At 35.1% G+C, this 14,760-nt stretch overlaps 1 protein-coding gene across 1 annotated transcript in view; it reads right to left on the bottom strand.

Moving 5' to 3' along the window:
* Positions 1-14,760, bottom strand: part of LOC144958989 (uncharacterized) — a 589,046-nt gene that overhangs the window by 443,258 nt on the left and 131,028 nt on the right. The window contains exons 51-59 of the mRNA XM_078891292.1: positions 13,557-13,767; positions 12,558-12,690; positions 10,749-10,908; positions 9,516-9,731; positions 8,648-8,749; positions 5,956-6,450; positions 5,129-5,227; positions 3,269-3,319; positions 2,081-2,221 (exon numbers count right to left, since the gene is read on the bottom strand). Of these exons, the coding sequence (XP_078747418.1) occupies positions 2,081-2,221; positions 3,269-3,319; positions 5,129-5,227; positions 5,956-6,450; positions 8,648-8,749; positions 9,516-9,731; positions 10,749-10,908; positions 12,558-12,690; positions 13,557-13,767 (1,608 nt within the window). The remainder of the gene's footprint in view (positions 1-2,080; positions 2,222-3,268; positions 3,320-5,128; positions 5,228-5,955; positions 6,451-8,647; positions 8,750-9,515; positions 9,732-10,748; positions 10,909-12,557; positions 12,691-13,556; positions 13,768-14,760) is intronic.

Here is a 14,760-nt window from a genome sequence, read left to right as displayed (position 1 = left end):
ATGTCAACAATTTATATTTTTGAGCAGTTTAACATTTAATTCAGATTTTAAGCATCTGGTTCGTTCCGACATAATACTGTTTTGAGACGATATGTCATATATATATATATATATATATATATATATATATATATATATATATATATATATATATATATATATATATGGAAGTATTGACGTATCAACAATTTAAAGAATGAAAGTGAGAAATGATAGCACAATGAGGCATGAAATGGAGATAATATTTTTAAAAATAGGGGAGAAAATGTTTTTTCACATCAGAGCGGTTGTATATATTGAGTTTTATGTGTTGGAATTGCAAACGTCATGCAAAATGATAATACTTCAGCAAATAAATGGCATTCGGATGAAGATGGGGAGAGAATGGTAAAGAGAGAAGGCAAATGAAAAATAAGAGAGAGAGAGAGAGAGAGAGAGAGAGAGAGAGAGAGAGAGAGAGAGAGAGAGAGAGAGAGAGAGAGAGAGAGAGAGAGAGAGAGAGTAAGAAAGAAAGAAAGAAAGAGAGAGAGAAAGAGAAAGAAAGAAAGAAAGAGAGAGAGAGAGAGAGAGAGAGATAAATAGCTTGATGAATTGATAGATAATTATGCAGAGAGAAATACAGATAGATAGATAGATAGATAGATAGATAGATAGATAGATAGATAGATAGATAGATAGATAGACAGATAGGTAGATAGAAGGATAGAAAGAAAGATAGATAAAGAGATAGATAGATAGACAGAGAGAGGGAGACATAGAGAGTGTGGATGAGACAGGCAATGTTCATGAATGCACACACAAGCCCGCAGAATAAAAAAAATTCCAAGATAATTAATATTATGAGAAAAGTAATCCCCAAATTTCCTCTCTAAAACCAATACACTTTATTTGGCGTTCAGTTCACTCTGGATCTGATAACATTACCAGATTCAGGCGAGGGTCAAAGCTCATTCTTATTATGGGAATACAGAGATGAACAAATAAATAAATAAATAAATAAATAAATAAATAAATAAATAAATAAATAAATAAATAATTATTTTTTTAAAAATATCTGAAAAAGTAAATAAATAAATTGATAAACAAACAAACAGACAGCAAGAAGAGAAAAGAATATCAAAAAGCACATTTCAAAATGATGACATTAATGATAGATAGATAGATAGATAGATAGATAGATAGATAGATAGATAGATAGATAGACAGATAGGTAGATAGAAGGATAGAAAGAAAGATAGATAAAGAGATAGATAGATAGACAGAGAGAGGGAGACATAGAGAGTGTGGATGAGACAGGCAATGTTCATGAATGCACACACAAGCCCGCAGAATAAAAAAAATTCCAAGATAATTAATATTATGAGAAAAGTAATCCCCAAATTTCCTCTCTAAAACCAATACACTTTATTTGGCGTTCAGTTCACTCTGGATCTGATAACATTACCAGATTCAGGCGAGGGTCAAAGCTCATTCTTATTATGGGAATACAGAGATGAACAAATAAATAAATAAATAAATAAATAAATAAATAAATAAATAAATAAATAAATAAATAATTATTTTTTATAAAATATCTGAAAAAGTAAATAAATAAATTGATAAACAAACAAACAGACAGCAAGAGGAGAAAAGAATATCAAAAAGCACATTTCAAAATGATGACATTAATGGGGATGTGCATGCTTTACATTGTGTGAACGGCAAGAATGAAAAATGAATTCGGCGAAAATTTAATAATAGACTATTTGTAATTTTCAATTTCGAAACCACTCCATATATTATTGGGTAACTAAAGCAGCAAAAGGTAAGTAAGCAAATAAAGTAAGGAGAGGTTTAGACGTCGTAAACTGGGTGCATAGCAAATCATAAAATCCATATCACCAACTGACTGAAAAAAGAGAGTTTTCATTAACACGTGTTGTTGGGGAAGAAGCCAAGTACAAGCCAAGACAGTTTAGTACACGCTTTGTGAACTAGAATTGCAGTTTTGAGGTCAAAGGTCAGCGACGCGACAGCAGTGACGTAATTTCTATATTGGGTGCATGACACATTCCGGAAGTGGAACACGTTTTGGGGATACCTGGACACCATGCTTTCCGGTTGAGGTGATGGCGTTGGTTTGGGCGCAACTGGAGGTGGCACTGGTGATTTTTTGGGTGCCGTAGGAGGCGCCACTTTAATCACGGCGGTCACTGGTTTTGGTTTTGCGTCAATGTCTTTCCTGGAGTGATGATGATGATGTCGGGAGTTGTGAATTGTTTTTGGTAGGAATTGGATGAATATTTTAAAGAAGGGGTTTAATCAAAATAACATAGCGGGATTTATGAAGGTTTGGAGAGTGAGATTTTAATTTGTACAAAAGATGATGGATGTGCGGCTATGTGGTTTAGTGGTATGACACTCGCTTTCGGATCGGAAGGTCCTGGGTTCGAGCCTCGCGCTCGACGCATTGTTGAGTCCTTGGAAAAGACTCTTTACTCACATTCTCTCACCGTACTCAGGTGTAAAATGAGTACCTGGCCGTTAACAGCGTTGTCTTTGTCCGAAAAATTGTAATATCGCCTAACAGGCCTCATGTCTCGTCCTACATGTTAAATGTTGCTGTTGACCAGGGACCCCTTGTAAAGCGCTTTGAGCACGTTAAGTGGATATTGCGCTATATAAAAGCTCAATTCAATATGTGTTGATGATGATATTGATGATGATGTGGAGTATAATGCCATTCTTATTTTAGTAACAACAAGAGATGAAGTGAGTAGGAAAGTGCCAGAAGACAATAGAGAATAAATTATTTTTGGGGCGGTGACCTTACTGGTACAACTCCGCCTATTCTCTATTGTCTTCTGACACTTTCCTACTCACTTCATTTCTTTTCGTTATCAACATAGGTGCCTGCTCCACTCACTTTTCTGAATTAAACATTCTTATTTTACTTGAGGCGGTGTGTTAACATCGAGTTAGAAAAGACAATTCCGAGTACTGTAGTATAAATGGAATGCTTGCTAGACGTGATGATCAAGTCTTCAAATGGTTGATTTAAAGAAGGCTTTATTTACCAATATCCATGTTCTATATCTAAAATCACCTATATAATCATATCTATTGAGCGGTCTTAAATCTATCTGCATTTTATTTAAAATTACGTCCAATGCTATGGAAATTTCTTGTTTGGAATAAACCCTGATATTGCGATGTGTATTAGCTATTACAATGAAATCAATGCAAGTAATCTCCTAGATCATAACATTTTTATATCTATGATACTTACTTCACTTGAGAAACAAACGTCTCAGGCTCAGTTCTCTCAGTTGGTGTTTTTCTGTGAAAAGTAAATGACATAAATTATTATTTTTGATAGAATGGAATTTGTCCAAGACGCTTCAGATGTCATCTGACATCATTTAAGACCATGCAAGCTTATTTAAATAAACCTGTGTATTTCGTATTGGACACTTTTTTTGACTTATTAAAAATGAACAGTGCATAAAGAATATTTATCTGGGCTAGTTGAGATACTAAATTATAGAAGGTCATAAGCACAATACATAAAATGTTATGCGTGGTAAAGAATAATAATACAAGTCCAGCTATTTGTTTGTTTGTTTGTTGCTTTAGGTCTCTTCCAACACAATTGAGGTTATATGAGAGACCGCTGAAACAAAAAAACAAGCAATCTAACAAAAATAGTACAAATGGAAATAAAAATCATAACCTAAAGATATCATAAGCTAAATTATAAATAACCAAGGACAAACAGGCAGAAGATTTACAGAAAAAAAAATATCCCCTGTCAAAAATACAATCACAAACCAAAGAAGCAGGATAGGCTAGTAAAGAGAAGAAGAAACGACATCACTATCGGATCGTACACCCATGCGAACATCATAGGTATATGATTCAAGGGTGATGCTCCCATCCAACCACCCGCAAAAGTCCAGCTATCGATCTTTCAATTCAGAATTATTTCTGAGAAAGGCAACGCAAAACAAAACGAATGAATAAATTGCAGATGAAAAAAAAAATCATTTCAACATTTGAAACAGATCTAAATCTAAAAATCTATGTTTTCTTAATAAAATGTATACAGATGGATTTAGTTTTACAGATTTTCCTGCAGTCATATTTGAAATCTTAAAAACATATTCTATAAATGAAATCAGATGGCCAATGGAGGATATATTGGTTCAATGCACTAACAAATTGGTGACAAGATATACATTACATGGAAATATGAAAAACAAGTCTTAGGTAAACCAAGCCAAATAGCGTCATTGGTTTAACTGAAATTCATGATTACAAACATAAGAGGGAAAAAAGGCAAAATTGATGATGGACAGAAACAATACAGTTTTCAAAAAGAAGAAACAATAAACAGAAAGCAGAAAAATCTCCCGGGTAATCATGCCATTGAACAAATCTACAAATGAAATTGGAAATCGCACGTACAATATTCTACATGACCATGCTGGAACAATATAAAATATACACATTTCACAATTAATTAATCATCAACAATAAAATAGTAACACACAGACTAAGCGTCTATATCTGGTAACAGGAATGTTGAAAATTATCTCAATTCATTTTCATTCGTTCCTCCATTTTCTCAGCTCTTCGTGCATTTATTATTCTCATCAAATCTCTTTATTCATGAAAAAAAATTCATGCTAAGGCTGACAACAACAAATTAAAAACATTCAAAAATGAATATGAAAAGAAAGCAAAGAAACAAAACACACACAAAAAATAACAAAAAACCCCAAAAAACAAACAAACAAAAAAACAAAACAAAACAACAAACAAACAATCAGAAATATCATGCAAATTCATTTATCTAGTAAAATCATAATACTTATAAAGAAAGTGTTTGAAGTTGTATTTTAAAAAATTGGAGAGGACAAAAAGTTAAATCTTGAGATCAGCACAAAACAAATCTCTGTCCGTGGCATGCTGTAAAAATTATGTCTTGATGAGAATTTTCCTTTTTTAAACAAGTCCTTTTATTCCAATCAACACAATGTGTTAAATTTTACACTGTCAAGCAATGACAAGTTAGATTCCATCGAGTTCATGCAACATTTCCGGGTCATTGCCAGGGGCAGCACAGACACACACTCAAAATGCCAACCTTGGCAAGTCTGCCTCATCCAGCAAACGTAAGTAGCCTCTCTCGTGGTCCGATGCGTAGCTTATCAGTTGCACTGGACCAGTTTTGTGGATGTCGTAGCTAGTGGAGAAGGATCAGTTCAAGAGTTGGCATCAAACCAATTTGGTACATAATATTGTGATCCATAATGAATACATTCGAAAAAGAAATAAATCGTGTATTTTCTACATTGTGCAATAATGTAAAAACCTGAGATAAAATATATAGAACAAAATATATATTTCTGGAGTTGATTTCCCCCCCCCCCCCCCCCCCCCCCCCCCCCCCCCCCCATTACTATGTAGAATTCCAGCTACATCAAGCTTAGCTAAATCAATTCAATAAAATCAATTGTACAACTCATGATTAAATGGATATCGCTTGGACATTGAGCACTGTAAATGGTTAATGGAGCTATAAAAATTTCCCATTAAATTACTTTACAAAATTATTATAAATCAGTATAAAAGGGCTAACCCTACCATATTCAATTTAAATATATAGTTTGAGTCATAGGCGCATGGATTTTTAAAAACTTAAATCGTAGCTTGAATGTTTGAAAAACCTCAATTATATCTCTTAGCGTTTTTCTTATTTCTTATGATCTATTAATTTTTTTACAAGGAAAAAGTATACCATATCATATTATAATAAATATGGGTTGAGCAGTTCATTGACCTTTGACCCTGTAATGGTTTTTAAAAAGTAACATATCGCTCCGAATCTCAATCAAGTCATAAATAAAGGTAATACCTAAATACTAAATATTAAAAAAAAAAAAAAAAAATCTCCATGCAAATAATAAGCACCTTGGAGACGGTTCTCTTGGCTTGAATAGAACGGTGATTGGTTTCGTGGGCCGTGCCATTTTAGATGGAGGGGGGTGAGGGGTGGTGGTGGTGTCCAACACGTAAGGCTTGTTGAACAACATCCGGGCTTCGGCCACCGACTTGGCCTTGTAATCCTCCTCGTCCTCAGTTTCCATGGGAGTGATTTGTTCAGGAGTCGGCATAGGAGGTGGCGGGGTGGCCACAGCAGGCTTGGGCGAAAATTTGGGGGCTGGGGCGCGAGTCGGTGTCAGTTTTGGCGCTGGTTTTGGAGATATCGGAGGTGGCGGCGGCGGTGGTGGTGGTGTCAGTTTCGGTGGTGTTGGCGCCATCCGAGGAGATAGTGGAGCCATTTTAGGCTTTGGGGCTGCCACGGGTGCGACTGGTTTAGCCGCCACTGGGGCTTTTGAGGGTTTGAACATCGTCTCTTCAATTGGCTTTGGAGACTTAGGTGGTGGTGGTGGTGGTTGTTGTTGCCTAGAAGTTTCATAATGTCATAGAATGATAATGAAAATGACCATAGTTATTTAATATAAAGACAAAACTTAGAAAGTGTTATTAGAGAAATATTTAATATTCAAAGTGCTTAGTTTACCTTTGAGCATATTTAATACATATAATATTGTTCTCGATTTAAAGGAAATACCTTATGTTTTGGCAACATTTTAAATAATTAGGTATTCATTTTGATATTTGCTACAAGATCAAAACAATTGAATCATTATATTTCCTGTGGATCACACATTTTTAACAAACGAGACATCAAAATAGCATTCAATCAAAATCCAATGTACGTATTTCAGCATAACACAATTCTTTCCCCATAAGCTTATGCTACAGTTCATTTCCTACAACAGACTTTTTATTTAAACAGTCAGTTAATCTTCATTTCTATTCTATATGTAACCATCTTGCATTGAACATCAATAAAAGAGAAACATTATCAAAATGAAACACACATACGTACACACACACAAAGACACTAACACATACACACACACATACACACACACACACACATACTTAAAACAGTAGATATTGAATGGAGAAAAAGAAAACATCATTACGAAAATCAACTTGGTCGAAAAAAACCAACATCACTGAGTACAGATAGATGGAACGAAGATGACGTTACTCAGATCTTTGTTATTGTTTTTTTTTTTTTTGTTTTTTTTTTTCCATCCGTACAAATGAGTAGTTCTCACTAAAAATGTATTAACTAGACTATAAACGTTTATGGTTACACATAGTTTTGTGTGTTGGTCCGTTGTATTTCCGGATGGCAATGTTGTGAGCTTCTTAGCCAAGCGCACACTATCTACTGGTCATATAGATAGAATGCGCTTGGCCAAGGAGTTCACAACATTACCATCCGGAAGTATAACGGACCAACACACAAACTCTGTGTAGCCATGAACTTTTATAGTCTGGTTAATACAGTTTAGTGAGAACAACTCACAAACGCGGATGGCAAAAACAATAACAAAGGCCTGAGTGACGTCATCTGCATACTATCTATTGATAGTATGCGCTTGGCTAAGAAGCTCATAACATTGCCATCCGGAAGTATAACGGACCAACACACAAAACTGTATGTATCCATGAACGTTTATAGTCAGATTAATACAGTTCAGTGAGCATTACTCATAAACTCGGATGGCAAAAAGCAATAACAAAGACATGAGTGACGTCATCTTCGAACTATCTATAGATAGTTCGAAGATGACGTCACTCATGTCTTTATTATTGTTTTTTTTTTTGCCATCCGCGTTTATGAGTAATGCTCACTGAACTGTATTACCCTGACTATAAATGTTCATGGATACACACAGTTTTGTGTGTTGGTCCGTTATACTTCCGGATGGCAATGTTATGAGCTTCTTAACCAAGCGCATACTATCTATAAGGCGACTTGTACAGATAATCACATGTTGTGTAACAGTCAAGCTAGAACCTCTCTTTCTCACAACAACGTCGCCCAAAAAAAAACCCCAAACAACTAGACTAATATGAGCCTGCGTTCATCTTCACCCATTCAATCAGTTGAGACAAAAATATAGATAGAATGAAATTGACGTCACTTGGGTCTTTGTTATTGTTTTATTGCCATCCATGTTCATATGAGTAATTCTCACTAAACTGTATCAACCAGATTATAAACGTTTATGGTTACACATAGTTTTGTGTGTTGGATTGTTATATTTCCGGATGGCATTGTTGTGAGCTTGTTAGCTAGGCACACACTACCAACAGATACTGTGGGCTTGACTATCAAACTCACAACATTGCCATCCGGAAATATAACGGACCAACGCACAAAAATATGTGTAATCTTGGTCCTTTATAGTGTGGCTAATACAGTTTAGTGAGAATTACTCATAAAAACGTGGATGGCCCAAAAAACAAAAAAACAAAACAAAAAACAAATACAAAAAAAAAACAAAAAAAAAACAACAAAAAACAAAAAAACAAAAACAAAATTAAAAAAAAAAACAAAAAACAAAAAACAAAAAACAAAAAACAAACAAAAAACAAAAAACAAAAAAAAAAACAAAACAAAACAAAACAAAGACCTGAGTGACGTCAACTTCGTTCTATCTATAACAGAGACAAAGTGAAGACAGACAGCGAAGGCAGTTCATGCAAACACAACACATTATGATGCATGCTCCACCTCTTCAGTTGTTCTTCCTTGATGAGTCGCAGTGTAGCACTGTCGTGTTCTGTGACGTATGTAATCTGTTGTACTGGCCCTTCTGATTGGATCTCATAATGGCTGTGTCAGGGGGGATGTGTTGTTTGATGATGTGTGTAATAATAATAATGATAATGATAAAAGTAATGATCATAATGATGATAATGATGATGATGATGATGATAATAGTAATAATACTAATAATAATAATAATAATAATAATAATAATAATAATAATAATAATAATAATAATAATAATAATAATAAGAGTAATAATAATAATAATAATAATAATAATAAGAGTAATAATAATAATAATAATAATAATAATAATAATAATAATAATAATAATAATAATAATAATAATAATAATAATAATAATAAATATGGCCACAATACTCATAACAACAAAAAATACAAATTCATCATCAACAATGATGACGACAACAACAACAACAACCATGGTGATAACTATTTTGATGACAAACATATTTGAGGAGAAAAAAACAGGTTGCAATGTATTCAAAATAAATATTTGTTCAGTCCATAGTTGCTGTTAACATCATACCAGTAGTACAAACTGGCCTTTTAATTTTCGAGTATTTGTTTATATTCATATAACATCATGTTTTAGTGCAATGATAAATCAAATTAAACGATTGACCGATGCCACGCCTTATAAGGTCACCAGTGTAAAAAAAAAAAAACCCGACGGATATTGATGCTATGCGTTTAAGCAAAATACTCAAAAGACCTGCCAGTCAGATCAAACATAAAGGGACTTAATCACTATGGAAACTCATTCACCGAAAACCAGTCACACTCACACTATAATAAATTTACTTACGGAGAGACGACATCAGATCTGGGTGGAGGTGGAGCCTGTCTTTGTACGGGGGCAACTTGTTTCTGCATGGGTTCTACCTTGGTTGGTTGGACCAGCAGCTTGGCTTTGGTGGTAGCTGTTCCGGCAACATTCACGGCTGAACATTGGAACCAGGCGGTGTCCGAGAGTTCGGCGTTGTCCACTGTCAAGGTAGATCTGCCACCGTCAGTCTCAACCCTGGAACGAAAATGATATCAGATTGGTTTTCTTTTTTGACTAACCCTCTCCTTACCACCTGCAGGAAAATCGTCACGTTTGTGATCCTTCGCCTCAAAACGGTATTAAGTCGGGATGGTTAAGATGTTGAAAATTGAATTTTTATAGCCAGAAATATCAGACTTGTGTTGAGTTTGTATGTTTTATTGAGGAGAATGGATACCATATTTTAGGGTGCTAATGCCAACAATTTATATTTTTGACCAGTTTAACATTAAATTCGGCTTTTAAGCATCTGGTTTGTTCAGACATAATACCGTTTTGAGACGATGGGTCACATTTGTTACGACACAATATACATTTTTCTTATTTTCAGATTTATTTTGTACATCACAAACTTTGAAGAATGATCTTTCTTTAATTAATAAGAACATAAAGTTGTTTTGTAGAGAGCTTGTTTGAGTTTTAAAAATAAACATTTTTTTCTGCTGGGTAAGCCTGCCATTTCGTGGAAAATACTGAAAATGATCCGCAAAGAGAGAGTTAAAATTGTCCTTCAGTGTCATGAGGCCCATGGAGCTGGAGTTTATTTACCCAGTGTCTATAGCGTGAAACGGACAATAGCAATTACTTGCCATCCTTTGGATAGGACGCTAGTCTATCGCAAAGTATATTACATTCCGCCAAGTCTAACAGACTCAGCTACCCATTCACTGCTGGGTGGACAGAAAAATAATCTCGACTGCACCCGGGATCGATCTCGGTCCCTTTGCGTGTGAAGCGAGAGCTCTATGGAGCCCCAGATTGCTTTAAATTATGCTATTTAAATACAAGCTTTATGTTTCTTAGCACCTCTTTGAGGTATCATAGTAGATCGAAAATAGAAAAGATAAGATAAGATAATACTTTATTCATCCCATAAGATCATTAAAAAAAAGGCTTCTTCCGGAAGATCTTGCAAATTACTCAACGCTCAAATCCAGTGAGAGAGTTTTTTAATTATCTATTCTTCATGTTGTATTTTTTTTTTCCTCATACCTATAGTCAAATTGACTGAGCATTTTGCCATCCTTCTGCCAGCTCATCATGGGAATGGGAACACCAGTGGCCTGACAGGTCAAGGTCACTTGTTGACCTTCCGGTACGGTGTAATTCTGCATCCGGTCAATAAATCGAGGAGGTTGCATTTGTTCTTTCTCTGTGGATTAAAACCCATTGGACGTAGTTAAAATAAATCACAGAGCTGCCAACCTGAAATGTCAAAAAATCGTAGTTTCCAAGGGAAAAATAGAAAAATTAACTTTAAATAGCTTTAGAAATAAACAATTTGCCCTCAGCAAGCACGATCCAAAATCGGTTCAAAGTCCTGAATATAGGATTTAGAGAATTTAACTTTCCTTCTCAACTAGATTAATTGAGTCAAAGTGGTTTAATGCAGTTCTGTAGCTGGAGCCAAAAAATCGTATTTCTACAACTTTTTCGTATTACTAGGCAGGTCTGAAATCATCAATTATTCACGTTTTAACTGTTCTTTAATTGCTGAAGAAGGATTTTGAGCTAGGAACGTTCCGTGTTTGGTATTTTATTGTTTTTTTTTTCTTAAGCTGTTATGTTCCTATTTTTATACATTTATACGTTTATGATGTTCATTATGTTCATTTCAGGAAATGTCTGAAGACTGAGTTGTTCCGCGAGGCTTATTTTTCATAAAATAGATGTTGCTTTGATTTTGTTTTTTGTATGCATGCTTATTATGTATCATGTCGTGTCGTGATTTTTAATTTTGTTGTTTTTAAACATTTTTATTTTTATTTTTATTATGTAAAGCGCCGCAGAGCACGATTAACGTGGATGTTTAGGCGCTATATAAATTCATTATTTACTATTACTATTTACAATTATTTTTTTATACGGATGATGTAAAAAGATTGGCATTGTGCAATGTAATGCTAAGGATCAACGTATTCAAAACAAATTAAATTGATTCATGTTAACAAACTGGAAGGTCAGCTGGAAGGTCTTGTTTACCTGAAGAAGGTCAAAGACCGAAACGTCGTTTACTTTGTTTCGTATCTTTTATAAGAGTCATTTTTACTCCCTTTATTTTTACTATAGAAGGCCAGCTGGTATGGTTGCTTAGGCATGTATAGATAGAATGAAGTTGACGTCACTCTGATCTTTGTTATTGTGTTGTTTTTTTTGGGTTTTTTTTTTGCCATCCATGTTTATGAGTAATTCTCACTAAACTGTATTAACCAGTCTATAAACGTTCAAGGATACACATAGTGTGTTTGTGTGTTGGTCCGTTATACTTCCGGATGGCAATGTTGTGAGCTTCTTAGCCAAGCGCATACTATCTATTGAACATAGCTATGTTCTTTTTCCATCCCTCACCTAGGACAAAGGAGCATAGTATTTCCTGCCCATCGATGTTTTGTTTATTCATCTTAACAACGCCACTACCACATTATCTCATTCATCTGTAGTGTTTCATTCATCCTGTTTGTTGACAAAGGGGAAACCCGAAACGTCAATTTAACCCTCTCCTTTCCACCCATAGAAAAATCGTCACATTTGTTACGATGTAAGCGACAATTTTATCATTCTGATTTCCCTTGTATATCACAACATTTTTTTTAATGCTTTGATTACAGTTATAGATAATAAACATGGTGTTGTAGAGCTCACTTGTTCCTTTTTGTTTGAGAAAGAAAAGTCTATTTTTATGCTGGGTGGGTGTGAATTTTCGGGGGAAATTCTAAAAATAGCTGGTAAGGAGAGAGTTAATCTGTTTTGGTAATTAAATTGAAGCTTACATTCAATTTCACATTGCTACTTATCCCTTACCTAGGACGTTAAGATCAACGGAGAACGTGGCCTCTCCTCCTCTGTTTTTGGCCACACAAGTATATTGACCAGTGTCCTGTCTGGCAGCGGACATAATGAGTAGGGAGTTGACCCCATCTTCATTCACGACAATCTGGTGAGATATAAAACAGTTATAATTGGATGGAAAGCAATGAAATATTAATAGTCAGTACATTCAACACTCACTCCAACCGTACGTACCTCTGCGATTTTTATTTTTTTTTACTAGTGTGCATCTTGTGTGAGTGTGCCTATGTCAATATTGTATTGTCATAAATGTGTAACCAAATGACAAATTTCCACTTTTTTTGGGGACAATAAAGATATAGTATTAATTAAATCTTAGATCCCACGGTTTAACATTGTTAGCAGCTCCTAAAACTAAACTTAAATATTTTGGTGATAGGTCTCTTATGAAATTCGGACCCACGATTTGGAATTATCTCCCTCATTCTGTGAGATGTTAGAGCTCAATAGCTATTTTTTTTTAAACACAGAAAATATATATTTTCACAAAATATAAACTGTTGGCATTAGCACCCTAAAATATGATATCCATTTTCCGGAATAAAACATACAAACTCAACACAAGTCTGATAGTTCTGGCTATAAATTCAATTTTCAACATCTTAACCAACCCGACTTAATACCGTTTTGAGGCGAAGGGTCACATATGAAAAAGTTCTAGCTAGCCAGCACGAAGAATAAAGAATACCGATTTTCTTTGTTTAGAACCAAACTGCTGGTTGCTGGGCGGGCGGACGTGACATCAGACTATTGAATCCTATTATCACAAAATCTCTTATATGAAAAAGTTCTAATTCGCCAGCACGAAGAATAAAGAGTAACGATTTTCTATGTTTAGAACCAAACTGCTGGTTGCTGACATCAGACTACTGAATCCTATTATCAAATAATCTCGATTTGAAAGAAAAGACATATTATTATTCCAACATCACAGAGACAAAATATAATTACCTTGTGGTTGTCGTTATTGTGGACAGGCACGTCGTTCTTGAACCAAAACAGTTCAGGGGCCGGTCTGCCCGTCACAAGGCATTCCAGTCTAACAGGGTTGCCTTCTCGTACTTTCATATCTTCTGGAACTTTCTTGAACTCTGGAGGGGAAACTGTTTCGTAGACACCTCCCTCACCCTCTGGTCTGGCCTGGGACCCTCGCACAGAATCTCTGTTTTATAGAATATATCATCACCATGTCAATGGCTTAAATCTTCTTAACTTAACGACATGTTCCAAAAAGATTGAAACCGATTACTTATTGAGCATTGCATTGCATCTTGTCTTTAACTTTATTTATCTTTAGTTGGTCAGAATTTGTTTCTAGAATTTTTAGGATTAGTGCGGCGATGTGGTCTAGTGGTATGACACTCGTTTTCGGATCTGAAGGTCCTGGGTTCGAGCCTCGCGTTCGGCGCATAGTTGAGTCCTTGGAAAAGGCTCTTTACTCACATTCTCTCATCGTACTGAGGTGTAAAATGAGTACCTGGCCGTTAACAGCGTTGTCTTTGTCCGAAAAATTGTAATATCGCCTAAAAATTATTTTTTTTAAAAGAAAGAAAGAAAGAAAAAAATGGCACTGGACCATTCTCTAAAGGATGGTTTAATGTTAAATGTTAAATGTTGCTGTTGACCCCTTGTAAAGCGCTTTGAGCACATTTAGTGGATATTGCGCTATATAAAGCTCAATTAAAAAAAAATAAATTAGAAGATGATATTAAACATATACAGATCTTCAGCCTGAATCTTTGGCCTGAATGGAAGATGAAAAAGAAGATTATTTGACACACAATGTCAAAATTCGTGCCTGATTTCATGGACCCAATAGGGAGTGAAATTAGCGGAAGAGTAGCGTCCCTTGATTGGACGTTACCTTACAGAGAGAATGTCAACATGGTTTTGCGCATGCGTCTCTCTCGTCCTCGCTTTCGGTGAAGTGTCTCATGCCGCTTTCACCGGAAGCGAGGACGAGAGACGCATGCGCAAAACCAATATGACGTTCTCTCTCTAATAACTTCCCGCCGGTGACTTCCAATCAAGGGACGCTACTCTTCCGCTAATCTCATTCCCTATAGTAGTAGATACATAAAATATGACAATGATTTTAAAAATTAATCTAGATACTCGAATTTTCTATCGCTCTATCAAAAGATTAAGTTATGGG

The sequence above is a fragment of the Berghia stephanieae genome, chromosome 13, assembly GCF_034508935.2.
Source record: "Berghia stephanieae isolate SIO BIC M18660-M18661 chromosome 13, UCSD_Bste_1.3, whole genome shotgun sequence".
Taxonomy (NCBI): Eukaryota; Metazoa; Mollusca; class Gastropoda; order Nudibranchia; family Aeolidiidae; genus Berghia; species Berghia stephanieae.
This window is presented reverse-complemented; position numbering and strand designations above follow the sequence as displayed.